General features: G+C 37.7%; 1 protein-coding gene across 1 annotated transcript in view; it reads left to right on the forward strand.

The window, feature by feature from the left end:
- The window catches only part of cacna1ba (calcium channel, voltage-dependent, N type, alpha 1B subunit, a), a 95,935-nt gene that overhangs the window by 68,260 nt on the left and 5,747 nt on the right, over nt 1–21,928 (forward strand). The window contains exons 27-48 of the mRNA XM_052557319.1: nt 667–687; nt 3,028–3,124; nt 4,270–4,430; nt 4,912–5,049; nt 6,178–6,379; nt 7,388–7,552; nt 8,046–8,156; nt 8,528–8,611; nt 9,082–9,087; nt 10,257–10,373; nt 10,467–10,532; nt 10,708–10,799; nt 11,309–11,459; nt 13,320–13,447; nt 14,606–14,702; nt 17,280–17,385; nt 17,977–18,084; nt 18,318–18,445; nt 18,563–18,702; nt 18,809–18,935; nt 19,025–19,135; nt 21,626–21,664. Coding sequence (XP_052413279.1) covers nt 667–687; nt 3,028–3,124; nt 4,270–4,430; nt 4,912–5,049; nt 6,178–6,379; nt 7,388–7,552; nt 8,046–8,156; nt 8,528–8,611; nt 9,082–9,087; nt 10,257–10,373; nt 10,467–10,532; nt 10,708–10,799; nt 11,309–11,459; nt 13,320–13,447; nt 14,606–14,702; nt 17,280–17,385; nt 17,977–18,084; nt 18,318–18,445; nt 18,563–18,702; nt 18,809–18,935; nt 19,025–19,135; nt 21,626–21,664 — 2,395 coding nt within the window. The remainder of the gene's footprint in view (nt 1–666; nt 688–3,027; nt 3,125–4,269; nt 4,431–4,911; nt 5,050–6,177; nt 6,380–7,387; nt 7,553–8,045; nt 8,157–8,527; nt 8,612–9,081; nt 9,088–10,256; nt 10,374–10,466; nt 10,533–10,707; nt 10,800–11,308; nt 11,460–13,319; nt 13,448–14,605; nt 14,703–17,279; nt 17,386–17,976; nt 18,085–18,317; nt 18,446–18,562; nt 18,703–18,808; nt 18,936–19,024; nt 19,136–21,625; nt 21,665–21,928) is intronic.

Raw genomic sequence — 21,928 nt, forward strand, 5'->3', positions numbered from 1 at the left:
TACAAAGATATTATGCATTCCTAGATATAAAATTTTGCCCATATGCCGTGGACCAAAACAGTTGTACAATAAAGTACAACAGTAAAACTATAAAATTTGTTTATAACCATTTGCTGGCATCTTTCAGCCATGCTTTAGGTTCGTACGTGTGATATGAATCAGATCAGGACTGATCTACGGCTCCACCATCTCTTTCCTAGATTGGCATGTCTTGGTATTCGCTCCAGATCTTGATTGTGTTGGTTTTCAGATCCACCTTCAGTTGTTCCCTCTCTTGTCAATCTCTCCTACAGCTGTCTCTACAGACTCCAGCAAAAGAATCTGTCATCATTTCTTTTACACCCATAAAAGAAATGAACGGCAGTTGGAAGTGTCTGTTTCACCTGCCATACAACGCTTCTTCCTATTTTTTTTTTTCAGTTTCCAAAACATTTGCCTAGAAAAAGTCCCACAATTTCCTGTTTCTCTTGCATACAGTCATCGAATGTCATTATGCCTTGTACAAAAGAACGTGATGGTGCTCATAAAATCTTTTTCATTCTCATTGAAATGTTATGTGCAATGTTCTGAAAGGATGATGTGGTTTACTGTTAGTGCAGAGGAACTTTCTGTTCTCAGCATGTCGTAATGTTTTGCCTTTTGCTTTGTGTTCTTCTCATTCATTAGATCACATCAAAGCGTAAACAGGTGGGGAACCCCCGATATTCTTTTTTTTCTCCATGATAAATCTTCTCTAATCCTCATTGTCCTGGGCTTACTGGGATAATGTCCTTTACTGTCACTACATATTAGTAGAGTGAGAGTATCTGTACAGGGTTAGAGCCTCTACAATAACACTGATGGCTTTCATCAGAAACTCTTAATGATTTCTGATTAGTGATGTATTGATGCGGAACAGTATTTCTCCACCACAATTGTTATCTGGGGTCCTGTGAAAGTTATCATGGAGTCCAGTGGGACGTTATTGAGGCTCTTTATAGCTTTTAGTGGGTTTGGGGAACAAATATCAGGCCCTGTACAGTGAATGCATGCTAGACTAATGTGCATCAGGGAGCATGGGTGGAGTTGCATGACCTTGTTGAGCCCTAAGATTGGGCCAAAGGAGTAACTTCACCATGCTGATTTGTGACCATGTTGTAAGGTCTCTGCTGATTGGCTGTTAGATTGGTGTTTATTGGATTTATAGAATAATGTATGAACTCTGCATGCGTGAGTAGACGTTGGCACTTTCTAGGGGTGACGTCGAGGCTTTGCTTAATGTAAATGCTAGAATTCTGCAAATGTACTACCACTTGCTCTTGCACATGGAAAGGTCTTTTGTAGGTGTAGGTCATTTCTTTTGAAATATGTCTATGTGCAATGGAGGGGAATCACTGCTTGGGGATATTTCTATTGTAAGCATTTTTACAATAACTTCTTGAAGTTACTTTCTGCTGGTTCATCTGTCAGCACCAATCATATACCTGCCAAAGCTTTGTTTAAATCAACGCATTAGCGAAGTAAGAAACCGTGAATAAATGAGATGCGTTATGACCTCTCAGATATTCTGTTGTTCTCTCTTCCATTGCTGCACTGGAAGAACTAAACGGTACCTGCAAACTAATACAAATGATAATGACCTGGCTTACTGTACATTAGTCCGCTTATTACACGGCTTCTCACCAAATAAATAAAAACATGAAATATTTAAGATGAAATTATTTTACATGCATAAAACCACCTTTAAGAGGAAAAATTTAAATGACATAATACATTACAATGTACAAAGCAATCCGCTGCGCTTCGAGACAAACACTATACTATATACTATACTAATAACTGAGATGCAAGATGTGGCAACACTTGGTGTTTACAGGCAGTGTAATATGAAAGGCGTAGAAGATAAGGCAGTTTTATAAACAGTTCTGCTATGGGCAGCGGTATGAAATATCTGGCCTCTGAATCCTGCGTTTGACCAATCAGATTGAAATATTCCAGAGAGCCGTGTAATAATTAGTTGTAATGTAACATAGGATAATTGGGAGAATGAATTATTACAGAAATAGTAAATTATCTACACTTAATTTTGTCAGACATCCAACAAAACACATGCCCTACATCGAAATAGGGGCTCAGTGAAGTTTTTTTTTTAATGAATGTGATGTCTCACAAATAATATGATTCTGTTTGCTCTTTGCCTGCATTAGATATAATGCGAAGAGCTTCAGTTATTTCATATGACCATGGAGTACTTCCTCATGATTCAGTTATTGACTATGCTTGTCCTTGCAGTTACTTCATTAAATGACATTGTAAGCTTGGCGGTTATGATTTGAGCATTTAGGAGCTGAAGCATGACTGATTTCCGCTGAGTACTGCTCTTTTTTTAAAGGATGAAATAACTTGAATTACATTTTATTTAGCGGTTCTTTTTCTTTTCTTGCTGTAAGCTCTGTGTTTAATGAATACATGCACTGTATTCAAATCTATGCAGTCAGCTCATCAAGGTGACACATCTGAAGCATGTCAGCTTGATAAAAACTTAAACAGCATTGGTTCCTGTAAAGAAACAGTGCCCTTATATAGGGCAGGTTTCTTTGTTATCATTGGTGGCGTGTTGTTGTTTTAGAATCTGATGCACAGCAGCTTTTGGGTTTAATTCATGTATCCTTTCTTATTTTATGCATGAAGAGTGCTAATTCTAAAGTATCGTTCAATAATAGGCTAACAGTTCTGATGGAGCTTATTAATACATAGATATTAACTATTTTACCTGCATGCAATAAAGATATATGTATTTCATAGTCTGTCATCAAAGCATGTGCTTTTGTAAAATAACACCGTATTATTTCGTTTGTCTGTAAAAAGGGTGAGTATGTTTAGTCTAGTGTCTCATTATTGACATTTAAACAGATGGAAACATTAACGTCATGTTTACTCACATTCTCATGTGTTTTGTCTGGATATGTATGAATACTTTGATGAAGGCTGTCAACAGCATGTTTGTTCCTGTATTTATTGTCCATTTGCTTATTTTGACTTGTGTAGAGGAACCAAGGGAAAAGACATCAGCACTATCAAGTCCCTGAGGGTGTTGCGAGTCTTGCGACCACTGAAGACCATTAAACGTCTACCCAAACTGAAGGTACATTTTTGGCTGCATTCCATTAACACAACCATCATGGTTAGGTACATGTATGTTTATATATACAAAATGCATTTATACATTCTTCAGTGTAATCACTCTAAAACGGTGTTGAGTCAGGGTAGGTGATATGGTTCAGAATTTTTTTTTTGTTATGCTAGTTGAAAGTCTCTATGTATTTACATTGTCTTCTGAAGATGTAGGACCATAAAATGTTTGTCCAATTATATCCCTCAGTCTGAAGGCTACTAAAGGCTATTCTGCTTTCCTGTGAACACATCCATTTGCATACCTCTGCGCAACCTATTTGCGAAGACATTATATGTTATCAGTGCATTCCATTGCACTATTGCAGACAGAGGAAGAATGGAAGCCATTATTATTGTAATACAGTATTATGTGCTTTGTACTGTAATGTTTTCTCACCGATGAATGAGACATGAGATAATCTGAAAGCATTGCATCCAACCCTCCACCAACGCTGTCTTTCATTGTGTCGCTGGCTAGCCTCTGGTCTACATACAGTATTCATGTGTTTTGGAGGAGGCATGGCTATGGAGAGTGATTTGCAGAGATGATGGGATCTTATGCTTTTAAGCTAGCATAATATTGCTAGCCTCTCTGAAATTGCCTACCCTACCTTTAATATTAATATTAATTAATATTTATAACATTTAAAATAAAAATCTCGTAAAAATGTGTCTTAATGTGTATTTCGCAAAAAACAGTCAGCCAGGTTCTTTGTCATTTTTAACACATTTTATCCTCAGAAATTACAAAACATTTCCATTTTAGTAGAGACAGACATCAATTGTTAAAATCAACATTATGGCCCTTGAGAGAACTTCATAGGCATCATAATAAAAATTTAATGTTGTGGTATCACCAATCCCTGTCACCTGTGATCATGGATGCCTGCTGCATTGCTCACAGTGAGAGCTACAGCTTCTCAAACACCTGTGAGCCTTGCAGGTGTGGATAATCAGAAATGAATTACTCTCAGTTATGGCAGATTGTGCAGTCTCTTATCTGTTGATTATCGAGATACTGTATGTAATAATGATCTGTAAAATGCATTCAGCTTCATGACTGTAGTAGATTGTTAATAAACCAGGGCGTATTTGTGTGTGTCTGCCCTCTCTTAGGCCGTGTTCGACTGTGTGGTGAACTCCCTGAAGAACGTGTTGAATATCCTCATTGTCTACATCCTGTTCATGTTCATCTTCGCTGTCATTGCTGTGCAGCTCTTCAAGGGCAAGTTTTTCTACTGCACAGACGAGTCCAAAGGCCTGGAGAAAGACTGCAGGTAGAGTGGGATTAATACAGGAGCAGAGTAGGGGCTGATTATCTCACACCAGCAGCTCCCCCTGCAGGCAAACAGCAGTAATGTCCAAATTCATGCAAAAGTGAGTGTAGAAATGATGATATAATGAGATAACGTGTTGAGTCCCAGATCTATGCAACGCTTGGAGTTCCACGTTTTTAAAACTCCCAGGGAATTTTAAAAACAAGCCATACTGAATATTAAAAATTTTGGGAAAATAATTTCAATTTTGTACATTTTTCTGATTATGTTCAGCTCTAAAATACTTTACCCTTCTGCTCTTTCTCAATAATTTCTATAAAATGATTCCTTGAAGTCTTAAAATAATAATAATGGTTTTAAACTCTGAAGTGTACTTATAGTATCAGTTTTAAACTTCTGTAAGGAGTGTTCTGAAAACTGACATTTTGAATGGGTTTATCTTTTTATTTGCTCTTTCTGTCATTGTCTTTGTGCTCATTAGAGGGCTGTTCTTGGATTACGATAAGGATGAAGTGGAAGCCCAGCCCAGGGAATGGAGGAAATATGAGTTCCACTACGACAATGTGCTGTGGGCGTTTCTCACTCTCTTCACCGTTTCTACTGGAGAGGGTTGGCCAACGTAAGTCAGCAGACATGTGAGATGGTCCTTAATGGGGTGTATGCCAAATGTCACTTGACCAATCCAGAAAATAGATCCCATCGCATCCGCTTATTGGAGAAAGTGTTAATAGCAGTATCGACTGCTAGTGGTTTAAGTGGATCAGCTAACCTAGTTCGTTTTTTTACTGTTGCCGTTTAATTCAATTTTAACATTCAACTGAGAGTGAGAAGAAGAAGAAGAAAAATGCTATATATCTATCTGCATATGTGAAGGTCATCAGTTATGACCATCTTTGGTATCTCCTTTGAAGATATCTTGAGTATCTTGTATATTTAATGAATACAGAAGACCTGAACCAGAAGCGACTTGACCTGTTTTACAGAATGCAAAAGTTTGTTGCGCATAACCCCATTACACTTTACAGATATTTTAAGCATTATATACAGTACAACCATTTAAATGCAGAGCACAAATTCTGAGTATGCGTCACCATACCTGGCTGAATGTCACGTCACTTTAAAAGTTTCTGTCCCTTTCAAACACTTCCCTTGTGTCATCTGACCCCTCGGTGGCCTTTTCTTTCTTTTCTTTTTTTCTTTTTTTTCACTTTAAAGGCAGTAATCAGTTTGAAGTGGTTCTCTTTGAGGCTCTGTGATACTGGTAGCACATTTTTAGGAAGGCAGACATTCATGGATCAGCATCAGCCCAAATTTACAGCCAAACTCATTAATGTGCTGGAAAAGCCTTTGTAATTGTCTCTGATTTATTTATTTTTTATTATTTTATTTTATTTATTTATTATAAGTTGTTGGGGTCAGTGTTCTGCATCTGCTGTGTAATTCTGTTTCCTCTCAGTGTTTAATCATTAACTATTTCAATGTATTTAGTAATTCAGAAAAGCATGATACAGTATATAAAAATGCTTCAGGCTAAGACCAGTTGTCAGAGGAGGAGGAGGAGCTCACTTGCTTAATTTTTTTTATTACTTTGGCCACACTGCTCATAAAAAATCACAGATCTTAGAGCTTACATTAAAATAAACAGTCTTAAAATATGGGTAAAATAAATGAATCTTCTCTCTCCCACAATGCGCTTTATTACCTTAAACTGTATAGGGTGTAATGGTATGATGTTTTCTGTGCACAGGGTTTTGAAGCACTCTGTAGATGCCACTTTTGAGGAGCTGGGTCCCAGTCCTGGCTACCGCATGGAGATGTCCATCTTCTACGTGGTCTACTTTGTGGTCTTCCCCTTTTTCTTCGTCAACATTTTCGTGGCCTTGATAATCATCACATTCCAGGAACAGGGTGATAAGGCCTTGTCAGAGTGCAGTTTGGAGAAGAATGAGGTATAACAGAAACATTTCTTTACTGTATGTGTGTATATATATATATATATATATATATATATATATATATATATATATATATATATATATATATATATATATATATTTGTATTTTTGTTTGGTATTTAACCTCATAAAATTTAAAAAGTGGTAAAACTTTCATATCATGTGCAGCCATAATAATATAATAATTATATATAATAGTTAGTATTTTTATATTACATACAGTATATTATTATACTTAACTTCTGTAAATTTCTTAGTTCAGTCAGAAAAGTATGGTAAACATTTATTTAGACCATGGAAGTATCGAAACAAAATCTCAACTAAAAGAATCCCACGTTTAGGCTGACATTGAGAGATATAGAGACAGACATTTATCTTTCTCCTACAAGCACTTGATGTGTTTTTAGTGTTTAGTGATGTGATACGGTACCTACAATGAAGCCAGCCACAGTAACAACTGCAGATGTCCAGGTAGGGAACTGTGACAGGATTAATGCATCTGTTTGCGGCGGACCACACACACCTAAATACACACACAGAAACAGGTATAGATTCATACACTGACACACACAGTGACTAAAGCTATACATAGAGACAGCCAGCCCCATGGAAGAGCAGTCAGCAAGATGCTCCTGTCCCATTTCCTCTGAGGCCCCATTAGACGGAGCCAGTCGTCTGCTGAGCCTGTGCCGTTTCACTCTCTTCCTCTCCATATGCCAGCCTAACATGACTCACAAACCCAGACCTCAGGAGAAGCCATTTATCATCAACATTCATGGCAACACAGCCAAAACATATCAGCGCCATTAGAGGTCCATTTTCTTGTTACTCCACAGGTTAGACGGTGTCTTCCACAGTTGCCACTGCTATTTGTTTGATTTGTTTTGATTATGAGGTGGGAATGTGACTTTAGAAAGCCTTTTTCTGAAAGATAAAGATTACACACATTAGCTGTGTGTCGGTTATGAGAATTTATTCCTCTTTTGCTGTTTTTCCTCTCAGAGAGCCTGCATCGACTTTGCTATCAATGCCAAACCGCTGACCCGCTATATGCCACAGAACCAGCAGTCCTTTCAGTACCGCTTGTGGAAGTTTGTGGTCTCTCCACCATTTGAGTACTCCATCATGATCATGATTGCTCTCAACACTGTGGTGCTCATGATGAAGGTCAGTCTGACAGTTTTCTTTTAGTAGCAGTAGAGTCCTTGAGGAGTTACTTGACAGCAATCAAAGTTTCATTCATTTTGCATGTGCTTTTTATTCTCAAGGATGCATAAATTGATCAAAAGAGACGATAAAAGGTTTCAGTTTCAAATAAATGCATTTTTACATTCTTTCCATCAAAGAATTCTGAAAAAAAAAATGAAATAAAAATTCCATAAAAAATATTAAGCAACAGTCAACACTGATAATAATACAAAATATTATTGAGCGCTTAATCAGCATATTCGATTTCTGAAAATTATGTGATACTGAATGGTGTAATGGTTGATCAAAATTCAACTTTCCCAGCACAGGATTAATTTACACTTTTAAATGTACTTTTAAATATACTTCTGCTGGTTTTATTGCTGTTTGTAAAATGACATAATTTGCAGTAACTACATTTTTTTTATCAAATAAATTAAATATTTCCCCCTTGTCTTCTTATACCTGGCAGTTCCATGATGCACCCGACTTTTATGACGCTATGCTCAAGTATCTCAACATTGTTTTCACTGCTCTCTTTTCAATGGAGTGTATTCTCAAGATAATTGCTTTCGGCCCTTTGGTGAGTATCATCACTTGGTCCAAAAAGAGCTGCACTTCAAAGCCATCTCCAAGGGACAGTTCACCCAAAAATGAAGCTTCTGTCAATCTAGATCTTTTGTAGAAGAGAATCACTGGAAAATTTCTATAGCTGTGGTCCAGATTCATTGTGTGGAAAAGAGCAGCTTAGACATTCCGCCAATCATCTCTTTTTGTTTTCCACGGAAGTTCTCAGGTTTGGAACAACATCAAAATGAGTAAATGATGACAGAGTATTCATTTTTGAGTGAACTAATCCTTTAACGCACCTTAAAAAGTTCCTGTGTTAGAGTGTGAAATCGTAAGCCTCTCCAACCTGTCCCCAAATGATCGCTCTAATTCTCTTCTTCACAGAATTACCTGAAAGACGCTTGGAATGTGTTTGACTTTGTGACGGTGCTGGGCAGCATCACTGACATCTTAGTCTCTGAGATTAAAGTAAGTGAGCAGCACTGAGCTGTGTTTGAGCTCTATTAGAGGAGAGTCTCAGAGCTAGACTGAGTGTAATACCACACAGCAGAGCTAGGCTGAGAAGAAAAGCCCAGACATGAATGATGATGAGCTGGATACCAATCACAGCTGGCTCAGGAACAAAAGAGAGAGAGCTCTGTGTTGTTTTTCAAGATTAAATGACAGTAATTGAGTAACCAAATTCATTTGGTAATGCTCACTTTAACCAGATCACTAGTTTGTGGCTCTGATCTGTGCTTTATGATGTTCACAAGTCTTATGTTGTATTATACTGTATGTCTTGACGTCCATGTTATTGTCAAAACTACTGATGGTTATTGTGTTTGTTTTGTAACTATATTTGTGCGTGATGGCTGTTCTTGTTCTCCTGTGTTCCTTAAATGTCTTCACTCAAATCTTGGCTTGCTCCTGCCACGATTTAACATCTTCATGTATAGACTACGGTGAGTTGCTCTCTTATCTTTGAACGTATTTCTTTTCCAACATGCTGGGAATGAAAGAACTTCCTATTGCAGAAAAATATGGCACATCATAAGGTTCTGGTTCACTGAAGATAATGCAGCATCATTTCACAATCACCCCATGTTTTTCATTTGGCTATGTAGTAAATAGGTCTGGTTTGAAGTCATTATGCTTCACTGATGCTTGTCATGGATCGACATCCTTGTTGGTCCAACCAATCAACCAGTCATATTGTCTGGATTGTCAGCATTGTTGTTCCAGGACCAACAAAAGATACTGATCCAAAAGTACATCCTATTTGACAATTTTTTCAAAAAGAATCCAATGTCCATTCCAGAAATTCCAATTTCTGGAAAAGTCTTGATGTCTTAATGCAGGGATTCCCAGACTTCGTGTCAGCCAAATCTCTTTGACCTAAAATATTTACTTTAAGTACTTCAAATGTTGTTAATATTTCAATTTCAACAACAAATTCATATGCTCATGTTTCTCTGATGATGGTCAAATTTTACATGACATGCAGATAAACAAATACAATAAAATGTTTTATTTCGAATGTTTTAATTGTTAGCTTTTAATCAGCTCACAGCCTCTGTGCAGTTCTCTCAGAAGTTCACACATCCCAATTTGGGAATCTCTGCCTTAAGGAATGACATTATTGACTTTTGAACAATAAAAATCAATTTAATCTCATAATAAAAAAGATAATTGTAGTCTAGTATTTCAGTTTTAGTGTGATGGGATTTGAGAAACTGACTCCTAGAGATTAAAGGGATAGTTCTCCCAAAAATGTAAATTATTCACCTTCATGTCGTTCCAAACCCGTAAAACCTTTGTTCATCTATGATCAGGATACAAATTAAGATATTTCTGATGTCATCCGAGAGCTTTCTGACCCTGCATAGACATTAATGAAATTAAAATGTTCCAGAGCCAGAAATGTTATGAGGAAATCAGTTAAACAGTCCATGTGACATCAGTGAAGGGGAACTATCCCTTTAAGGCCTTATACTATAGTACTGTTATGCATGTTTTAGGATCCTAAAATAAAAACTTAATGTTAAGAGAAATCAGGGTTGAAGTAAAGAGTGCAGAATGAGTAAATTAGGAGAAATGAACTTTCAAATTGACAAAGCTTATGTTCCCACAGGACCGTCTGTTGAACTTGAGTTTCCTGAGGCTCTTCAGAGCAGCCAGACTCGTCAAACTCCTCCGGCAGGGATACACCATTCGCATCCTGCTCTGGACATTCGTCCAGTCTTTTAAGGTAACTCTATTTATACTGTTTTGATATTTCTTGATATTAATTGTTGGAGAGTTTTTTTTAAATAAGTCATGAAATCCTCATGTCTATTTCCAGGCACTGCCTTATGTTTGCCTTCTAATCGCCATGCTGTTTTTCATCTACGCCATTATTGGAATGCAGGTATCTGCAATTTAAGTGCTTCACTGATGGTGTTTTCCAGTAAAAGATCATTGCACTAGTCCTGTGTAGTTTACTATAGGCAAGTTAAAATACAGAAATGGTATTCTTCCCAAAGGTTGTTTAATGTAAATGTTTCAAAATACATGCATTTAAAGTAACTGTATTGTGTTTCCAGGTGTTTGGGAACATTGAGTTGAACGATGATACCGCCATCAATCGTCACAACAACTTTCGCACTTTCCTCCAAGCACTTATGCTGTTATTCAGGTCTGCACAAACCTGATAGTCTTTAACTACTACAATCAAAGTCATCTGAGACTGCAGGAAATCTTAGAGAAGCTTCTAGGGTTGTATAACAGTATCAGAATCTAAAGTCTAAAAGTCTGGCACATACAGTAATGATGCAGATTAGATGCGAGGTTAGAGTTGGAATGTTTCTGTAATTCGGCCCTGAACACTATATTTAGCCAGATCACTATATTTATACTTTGATTGATATCAACTTTAATAGCGCACATTTTTGTAATGCATGTGGATTTTATGGAGAGCTGTATGTATAATTGATCAAGATCTTTCATAGTCAGAAATATTACTGTATAAAGTATTAAAATGGAATGGAATCGTAGGTTAGATTAGAGTGACAACAGTGTTATAAATGAAATCTGGCTCAACTGTAATTCAAATATCAGCACTTACAATATTCTCTGACAGTTATTCCTGCTTTTAATAGCAGATGCTGCATTTATTCTCTCGGCTCATCATCGTGTCTCTTGCAGGAGTGCCACTGGTGAAGCCTGGCATGAGATTATGCTGTCCTGTCTGAGTGAGCGCACCTGTGATCCAAGCTCAAGCATTTATGGAAAGGAGTGCGGGAGTGACTTTGCCTACTTCTACTTTGTCTCGTTCATTTTCCTCTGTTCTTTCTTGGTTAGTGCTCAGAGTCGAACCAGCCAAAACAGATTTATTATTACTAGCTGAGAAAGAATGTGCAAAAACTACGATAGAAACACATTTACTGAATAAATTCCTCCATGTGCATCAAAATAGCCATGAGACTTTGCACTGTGAGACAAGATAACTTGACTAACCAGCTTACCGATCTCATTCACAGCATCTAAATGATGTCAGAAATGCCTGAGCACAGTTTATCGTCAAAGTATTTCTGTATAATTGTCTTACACGAATGCATTCACAAACAGCTGGCATCTACCTCCAAAAGCAATGACTGCATTTATTGTTTCGTCTGCTCACTCCAAGGCGCAAGTCATTTATCATACATGAAAATGATTATATTCAGTGGCTTCTCCTAGTTTTCTTAGTGATATTTAGTGCCAGTTTAAGTGACGGTTTTGTTCTCTTTGACTTGTTGGATGGAAACGGTGCTTTATTTGCAAAACATAGTGTCAGGGTTAGGCAAGGAGGAACTCAAGTGCAGACAGGGAATCGCAAAACAAGGGGTTTATTTACAAAAAGGGGAAAAACAAAAACCCACGAGGGGGAAAACAACGGCTATGTCAGAAACAAAACAACTTAACAGGACAGACATGAAAAAACAAACTCTTAAACACTAACTACAACCAAACACTCACGTTAATACAAAGACTTCTCAAGGGGGTTACAAGGGTAAACTTCTCACAAGACTGACCAGTAGGAATACATATGTGAAACAATGAACCGACGCAAGACAGAGCACACTAGGAGATCTAAATAGGGGGAACAATCAAGACACGACAGGTGGCACAGATGGGACAATCAAGACACGACTAGGTTAACAAGGGGGGCGGGGCAAGGGAACGAGACAACACAAGCACATGGCCCAAAGACAAGGCCATGCGCTTGTACACAAAACACGGGTCTGTCATGATCCTGCCTCAAGACTAGGAAAAATCAAGGACACGAGGGCAGAATCATGACACATAGCTACTGAAGAATGCTATCAAATTCTACTGCCACAAAACAGCTAGTTTATCTTAAATCCTTGCTAAATGTGATGCTGAAATATTCCATTGTGTTTGGAATACGGCTGGGTAGTGATGTAGATTTCCTGATTTGATGGGATTTACAATTTACAAGCTCTTATTTGATTCCTATTCAGTGTGCTGTAATTTGATTTGGATTAATTTGACTTTTTTAAAAATAATTAGTCAGTCACATACACAACAGCAATGATGAAACACAAACACAATGCACAATAAAATGCCACTGCTGTCTGCTAATGACAAAATTGTCTCTTCTAATGCTGTAAATAATTTTTACATCTCACTACACTTTTTTTTTCCATAGACTTCCATTCATATGCATAGGAATGCTCAGATCACTAAGTCATAAGAAGTTTGAAAAATATTTTTGTGAAAAAACGTTTAGTGTGACCACTACTCTCAAGCTCATAAGTCATTTGGTTCAATAACAGGGCTATACTGTATTGTTTTTTTCATTATAAAGAATTAGTTTATGAGACTAATTTGATCATAAATTGGTTATGTTGTATGTAATTTTTTCATGCAGCCCACCCAAACAACTCAATAGAAAGACATTTATATGTAGTCTTCACATTTAATGTACATACTGCAAACTCAAATTTACGACTGGGGTAAAATATGTTATTGATTCTAATTATTTATTTTGCAATGGTGCTGATGATGAGGCTTTCACTTTTTTTAAGACTGTGATTAATCAGAAAATCTATATTTTTACCCAGCCCTATTTTACCCTGATTAATGCCATGCTCACAGATAGTTTTTCCTGCTCCATGACCTTCAGATTCTTTTCTCCCACCACTTTCTCCAGATGTTGAACCTGTTTGTGGCTGTCATTATGGACAACTTTGAATATCTGACACGCGACTCCTCCATCTTGGGCCCTCACCACCTGGATGAGTTTATCCGAGTGTGGGCAGAGTATGACCCAGCCGCATGGTATGTTTCAGCCTGCACTCCCCTGCCAGATGGAGACCTACTCTTGTGATAAATATAGTAACTGAGTTTGGCAACAGTTGAGAGAAGGAAAGTCATTCTGTTTGGACTCAAAGGCCTTCTCAGGTTAGACCACATAAAAAAGAGAGAGAAATGCCGAATATTCCCTATGATAATGTGTGATTGAAGATCTCCCACACAGTGCCCGTAAGAATTGTGGTCTGGATGTGAATGGGATCTTGCACTCCTATCCGCGTCCATTCTTTCCAAAACACAAATGTGCTCTCCAAGCTTTCTTCATGTATCTGTCATGTTTTGCTTGTTCTTTCCACAGCGGACGGATTTCCTATAAGGATATGTACAATTTGTTGCGAATTATCTCGCCCCCCCTTGGCTTAGGGAAGAACTGCCCTAATAGGGTAGCATACAAGGTTTGCAACCCAAGCAACTTCTTCCACTTGTGTGGCCTCTGTGTGCAAAAGCCCAGAGACCCAAACTTGAATGGCTGTGCTCAAATGACTTGCCTACACACAAGCACTTGCCCCACCAGATTTGACTGGCTTTGGTTAATGATGCTGGATGGGAAACAAAGATTTCAAGGCCACATATCAAGCTAAAACCTCCTTTTATGACACTTATGTTCACAATTCAGGGCACTAATGTTACATTATCAACCAATATTGTCACATTTACAAGTCAACCTCATAGCTATTATTTGTATATGTATATAAGCTTTCAAATGAAATAGAACAGAACAGAAACTGGCGTTGAAATCTTTGTTTCCGTGCACTGAAAGAGGAAACTCCCCCTGATGTCTCAGCATGCAGATGCAGACATCTTCCAAACAATGCAGCCATTCTGTCACCATCCACTCCTCGTGTCATCTCACTCACCTCTTCCATCTCTCCTTATCAGGGATCAACTTTCTCACCTCTGACCTCTAACCTTTGGGATCCATCTCTGACCCTGCCAGGCCAGGATGGCATCCCTGTCCATGACACTCTTGGAAATCTAATTAACAAAAGATTTCTGTTTTTTGTCGTCTGTTGTTTTTGTCTGTTTTTTTTTTTTTTTGTCCGTCTTGTTCTGTTTCTCTTTCCGTCTCTCTAACCCCCATCCTTTTCTTTATTTTGGGTTTTTTGCCTTATCTGCACTGTGAAGTGGCCGTATCAAGTACCTCGATATGTATGAGATGCTGCTCCACATGTCCCCACCTTTAGGTTTGGGAAAGCAATGCCCTCCACGAATCGCCTACAAGGTAGCTCAACTTCACATGCCCCCTCTCCCTGCCCTGCTCGTACTGTCTTCCCATTGGCTTATTCTTCAGCCAATCTCTGTGCTCTTGCAGTGTTTCCCCTGTTTTGTTTTGTTTTTTAACTGTTTTTGTTTCTCCCCACGCTCTAATATTTTTGGTGTAGTCCCTCTCCCTTTTTATTCGAGTTTACCCCTCCACTTCCTTTTTAATCTAGGGATGGTCACAGAATAATGATGAGTATGACTGCAGAACTTTAGTTTATTTAATGTTTAACTACAACCCACATTCAGTGGAAATACATGCCTATTTTGACACATCTTGCACTTTTTGGGACACTACCAAAGCTGAATGTCCAGTGAGTGACTTTAAAACTCAGTTTTATGCAAAACAGTTAATGTTTATCTAACAATGCTTTATTAAGTGATATAAACATACTGGTGAGTGGTAATCTATCGCGTTTGAAAATAACATACCACCAATGCAAAACCCTAACTCATAATGATACAACACATTTTCTGAAGCAACCATGCCATTTTAGCTTGCAGTACTGCAAGTCTATGAGCTCTTTTTTTTTTGTGACCCATATTTCATATGAATCCTCCATATTGAAAATGCAACACTGTACCAGGTGAGCCAGTGAGCAAGTTTACTAAATCAAAAAGTCATGCATATGGAGCTGGTTATATTATGTAAATGTCAAAATGTATTAGTCTATAAATCATGCATTAGGTTAAAAGTGTTTTGAGGCCATGACGGGGTATTGGGTAAGGAAACTTGCAAAAAAATAAGTCTTTATTAATCGATAACCTGCCCCATAATAATTATTTGTGTTAAAAAGTATAAAAGTTGTTTTACTGCCACTAGTGTTAAATTTAGCTGGAAATGGCTGCAAATTGTTTGTGTATACAGTAGGAAAATACTTTGAACTTGAAGCAAAAATGTAGGTAGAAGCATGTATTTCCATTGGGTCTATGTTGTTTAATTTGTAATGAAAATGAGGCTTAAATCTAAATTTTTATCTGTGGTCATACTTCATGTGTATAAAGTTTTCCCCATATGTTGCATTGTGTAAGGGTTGTGCACAACATTATAAAAGCGATTTTCTGTACTACTCATGCAAAATAGTTTCTGTAAACTATGCGGGTTCTATGTCTTTGGGATTTACTTGAAGGCCCCAATTCCAGCTCAAAAACCGGTTTATGTTATATTAGAATAGAAGAGGTCCCCTCTCTCACCCTTGTTTCATGGAGCAGTGTGTGTGTAACCTAAGTTGCTTTCAGTCATGAGAACTTTGCACTTGAACTCTCTCTTCCTGTCTTGGCGGTCTTTCACTTATTCTCCTCGTCTTGCTTGTGCTGTCTGTCTCTCATCCACTTGACCATTTCTTCTCTCTTTTCTTTGTCCTGTATTCTTTTCTGTCTTTCTCTTTGTCTGCAGTACGTAAGAATGTATGTCTGTTTGAGAATGTCCACCTATTTTATATATATATTTTTTTCATTTTGATTAGTTTTTCTTGCACTGCTACTGCGAGTAAATGTATGCACTCTTTGCTAAGGGGAGCTCAACTCTTTACTATTAATCACTGTAAACCATACTGTACATCTGTACATCCTGTGATACAACTACAACAACAAAAGTTGTCATGTTTAAAGGTGCACTCTGTTATTCTCCACTTAAAAACCATGCAGAAATTAATAGAGAAATATGTTTGAAATTGTGCAGTCACTCTAATAAAAAAGCCTTATGAGGTTTTTTTTTTAGATTTTATTTCTGTAACACCCATAACTGACTGCTAGTAGACTATCTCTGTGAATGCATAATAAAAGATTTTTATTTATTTTTGTGCGGCAAGATCCACACCACTATGTGTCAGTAAAAAGTAAGTACAAAACAGCTGCATTTTCTGGTGCAATATTAGCAAAAAAAAAAAAAGAGTGCACCTTTAAAGGTGTAGTTTGTAATTTCGAAGACTCTTACACAGTTGATATTTTAGACATGATTTTTACTAATTTTACAAAGCTGTCATCAGAATAATTCAGCTGAAAGTCGCCAATGTGTTTAACATTGTTTCAGCTCTAAAAAGCCACTTCTGGTCACCATTTGAAACGGTTAAATCTAAAAGCAGCTGTTTGCTGCAATTTTATTGATTTGTAACACTGAGTCGAGCTCCCATGTTCTCTGAAGCCCCTCATGGTTATGTGTACATGCTTTTCTCCACTCTCAAGTCGGTGTCGGTTTATCACCAGTGCACTTTGGTTGCGGATTGTAGCATATAGCAGTGAATGTGAATGTTCGATTCTGTACGTTCCTATTCTCTATGTGAACAAAACTGTTTGTGTGCTTGAAACGCTAAGATTAGAACAGCATGTTACCTTTTTGAATTACCAAACCGATCCAATATATGTATATAGCTTTATTTCTAGAATGCATGAATTGAATCAATAGAAGGATATAAAATAATCAAGTCTAATATCAGATGCACACAAACTGTTTTGTTTGAGTTTTTGGGTTGTTCTGGATGATGCTGATTTTGAGATGTGTTTTTACTCCACTAATAATCCTCATGAACCCCCCATGCAGCGGCTGGTGAAAATGAACATGCCCATTGCAGATGACAACAGTGTGCACTTCACCTCCACCCTGATGGCTCTGATCCGCACAGCCCTGGAGATCAAACTGGCTTCAGGTCAGTCCGGTGCCCTTATTCATTGTCTGAATGATTGTGTAATTATTGTATAGATCAGCATTTAGATAATTGCCCCACCTTCCCTCTCTTTTTAAAATCCATCTTTCTCTTTTCCAAATAACTCCAAATCTGATTAATGCCTAATGGAGAGATTTACTCACATACTCAGTGTGATCTTTTCTGTTGCTGCTGACAGTGCCATTTCCACTGTTCAGAGCAGTGTGTGTGGGATGCTGTGTGAAGCATCTGTTTGGCACCGGATGGGTTTTTCTAGCTTCATTTTCACAGTTTTGCCTTGCGATGCATTGATCTAAATTCACTAAACTTAAATAATATATTAGTAATTTTATATTATTATTATTTTGATAACAGGAGATTACATAGTTTCTCTAGCTTCACGCAAAAAGTGTTCGCCTTTCAATGCATTGATCTAAATTTAGGAACTTATAATTATATTACGGGAAATAAAAAGAGAAATGTTTAAAATGTTTATAAAACACCAAAATAATTAGACTTAACTGAATTGTGTGAATGCATAAGATATAGTTCTAATTAGCCTCTATCTTTATTTGTTCATGAATATCTCCACAGGCATGGTGGCCCAACGCTTGTCAGATGCTGAACTGAAGAAGGAGCTCGCTACAGTCTGGCCAAACCTGTCTCAGAAGACTATGGACCTGCTGGTCACGCCGCACAAACGTAAACACATTATGAATCATCACCCATGAGATCCTTTCTTTCCTTTGCTACAGAAATACTTGCATCCACATACTGTATTACAAGACTAACACTGAAGTACAGCCTCATGCTTAAAGAATTATATTAAAAGAACCTAATTAATTTCACATGTGCTAAGATCTCCAAATACAATACACAGCGACATCTAGTGGTCACCAGTGGAACATAACTAAGGTGCATTTGTCTCTTTGCAGCCAATGAGCTTACAGTGGGGAAGGTATATGCGGCTCTTATGATTTTTGACTATTACAAGCAAAACAGAGCCAAAAGGCTTCAGATGCAGCAACAGCAGCAGAGAGAACAGGCAGGAACTGGATCTCAGGTAATTTCTACACTAATTTCAAATGTAAGCCTTTAGATATATATTTTTTAAGTTCACATAAAGACTGTGTAATCCTTCAACTGAAACTGAATGTGTTTTGATTCTCTCTGTTTGAAGAATAAAGTCAGAGCTCTTCTAGAGCCTATTCTCCCACTGACCCACATGCAAGATCAGGCTGTTAACAGTGTAGATTCGGCCTCAGAGTTTCAAGCTCAGACCAGACCCAGCTCCACCACGCTCAACAATGGACGCACACAGTAAGCACAGAATCCTTGCTGCATTCATATTCAGTGCACACTTGAAGTAATCTCTTTGTCATGACATATGTATCTACTCTAATATGTTTTCAAAATTCATGCCCAGCCTTGATAACACAATAAAGGGATCTTCATCCTGGGCCTCGGAGAAGTCCAAGGAGGTCCCCCGACCTAAACGACGGCCAATGTCCAGAGGTCAATCAGAGGATGCCTCAAATGAAAACACTGCCCAGGTGCTGTACATAAAAATTCAGACTCTTTCTGACACATGCTATGTCTTTCTTTAATGCATATTTGATCTCTTATTGTGTGTGTTTAATAGGAGTTAGTAGAAATGAGGAAGATGGAGAACAGTGCCAACACAGTGACCTCTGGCAGCCTTGAAGGCCAAGGACGTGCCGTATCCATGCCAAAACTCAACGCAGAGATGCAGGTATTATACAGAATCAATGTTTTTCACTAAAAACTTTGTGTCTTACTCTAAATTCTACACACAAACACACACACATTCATATACAGTACATACAATGTATTGGAGCAGTAGAGGTAAAATTGCTTTGTTTGCTGTGGAGTCAAGAAATCTGTAAGTATGAGTATATGATTACAAATTGTCACATTTTATTATTGGGCGTTTCAACACATAAATGTTTTACCTACTTAGAAGATCAGCGCTTTTAGAGTTTCATCCCCTATCTGATGTGAGCAGAAGTATTGGAACGGTTGCCTCACAGGTCTTTCTAAGTGTTCAGCTGTGTCCTGTTGCATTAATTCTTCAGATGTTTAAAAGCAGGGAATGTTTCGTATCAGTTAGATCAATTCTGCTTAACTTCTGCATTCTGAGTGTTGCATTCGATGACAAACCAGGATGAAGACGAGGGAGCTGACTCTAGAGAAAAGCAAGCAATTTGGAAGCTTTGGTGCTTCAAATGGCACAGCAGGCTCAATGCAATGCCCTCATGACAAGACTAGCCGCTGTTTAATACCTCCATTGTGGAGGGAGAAAGTTTATTAGGCATTTGTTAGCAGTGCTAAACTTGAGCTAAAAAACTTCTCTTTTATGCCTTTTCTTCTTCAACAAGTCACCCCCATAGGTTTTCTTGTGAATGTGGTGTGATGGTTTTCTAACAGCGACTGCATTTATATGCTGTGGGCAGGCCCACGTTGTCACGTGTCATTGGCCTTTCAGGTGTGAATATAGGCAGATGGGGCAAGAGCACGATATTCCATAGTCATGTGTTGTACTGAGTGAACCGACTGAATGGGATTAGCTAAAATAAGTGGAAGCAGATAACATTGGAAACCTTGCACATTCAATTTACAAATGGCCACACACACTATTACATTCAAAATAGGGTGAATATTGAAGAAAACATTGCATGTATATGTATTGTTTCATTGTTTTTGCATGCCAAGTCTAATGAAAATAGGATGTTTGTCCTATTCTAGAGCACAGGGGAAGTAAAACATAATACAATTAGTCTTTGGTAGGTTGCCAGATCTTCACCCTGGATCAGTTTTCAGCTTGGGTGGGCTAAGAGGAAGTGAAATGAAGCTCATAATCTGAATAAGCAGACTCAATAAAATAGGTTGAGATTATTTCATGATTACTTTGAGATGGATTTAAAAATACTAAATACTTAAAAAATACTGGTTTGAATACCGAATGGTATTCTTCTGTTTTTAGTTTAAATGTAATTTGCACAGAACCGACTAAACGGTTAATGCATTTCACTAATGGATTGTGTTGTTTTGGGATCTCAGTATGTGAGAACAACTGAGACTTTGGGAAAATAAATCTAAAATCATCTGACTATGAAATTCACATTCCATTTGGACTCCGCAAAAGACAATCCATCCATTAAGCCTCATCAGGATATTCCTCCTATCAAATCACACCTATCCCACACCTCTCTAGTGCTAATGGGCTGCTCAGGCTCACTGAGTGCTTCTATTTCACTCCCAAATTTGATTCCCATCCAAAACCAAATCTCTTTAAAGTGCTGGACTAACCGATAAGAGAAATATGATGCTTAATGTAACGTTTCAGCACCTGCTAATATGTCCAAATCCCTCTTATTTCTGTGGGGGAAATCCCTTCACCATTGGCACCTGGCCACCTCCAGTCCTTCTGCTCAATGGATGAAAATAGAGCCAAATTACAGCCTCAAATCGAGATTTATTTAAACCACAACCCAGAAACTCTCCAAAACTATGATATGGGGAAGATCTGCAAAGACATTTTGATTGACAAGTGTGCCTTAAGGAAAGACTTGTGTTTGTTATGGATGACAAGGAGGATGTAGGATTCCTAGGGAAGGTTAAATGGATAGTTCACCCAAAATCAGACATCAGTGGTCCAACCCTAAATTTTTGAAGCAACGATAATACATTTCATGCACAAAAAACAAAAATAATACCACAACGTGTTTTTTTTTTTCTTTATGCACAAAAAGTATTTTTGTAGCTTCATAAAAGATAAGAAACATTTAACAATGTCCTTACTATCTTTCTGGGCCTTGAGTGTGGTAGTTGCACTGGTGTTCAGAAAGCTCTTGGATTTCACCAAAATATCTAAATATGTGTTTTGAATATGAATGAAGGTCTCACTGGTTTGGAACAACATGAGGGTGAGTAATTAATGACAGAATTGTCATTTTGGGTAAACTATCCATTTAAGTTGATCCACTGCAAAAGGCGACAAATAAAAAAAAAAAAAAAAATGCAACACATGCAACAGTGTTACAGGTGAAGTATGTAATATATACACCACTAGTCTAAGTATATGAAATCACAAAAAATAGTATCTTGCGCAATTACTTTTAATGTTTCTTTAAAGTGCATTATCATGAAAATTATTTATTTCCCTCTCTCCATGTCTTCCCTGCCTTTCACTTATATTTTGTCCTCTGACATGCTTCATCAGAGGAGTCATTCCCGTCATTCTCCTGGGACTTTACTGGAAGTAAGAACAACTTTTTTTATCCCGTTTTCTAAGAATACATTCTTGGCTTGACACAAGGATCTCCGTCAGTGGGGCATCAGCACACTTCTGAGAGGGTCTCAAAATTATTTAAATTGTTTAGAAATAATACAAAACAACAATATAACCAACAATGTTGAGAACCCCTGAGCTGAACTATGTTACTGGTTACAGTAAGTCCCAGGTCTGTCTGTCCTCCGTGTCAGTAAGAATCTGAGGATTAGCAGCTTGTTGTACTGCAAAACA

Source organism: Carassius gibelio, chromosome B5, assembly GCF_023724105.1.
Source record: "Carassius gibelio isolate Cgi1373 ecotype wild population from Czech Republic chromosome B5, carGib1.2-hapl.c, whole genome shotgun sequence".
NCBI lineage: Eukaryota > Metazoa > Chordata > Actinopteri > Cypriniformes > Cyprinidae > Carassius > Carassius gibelio.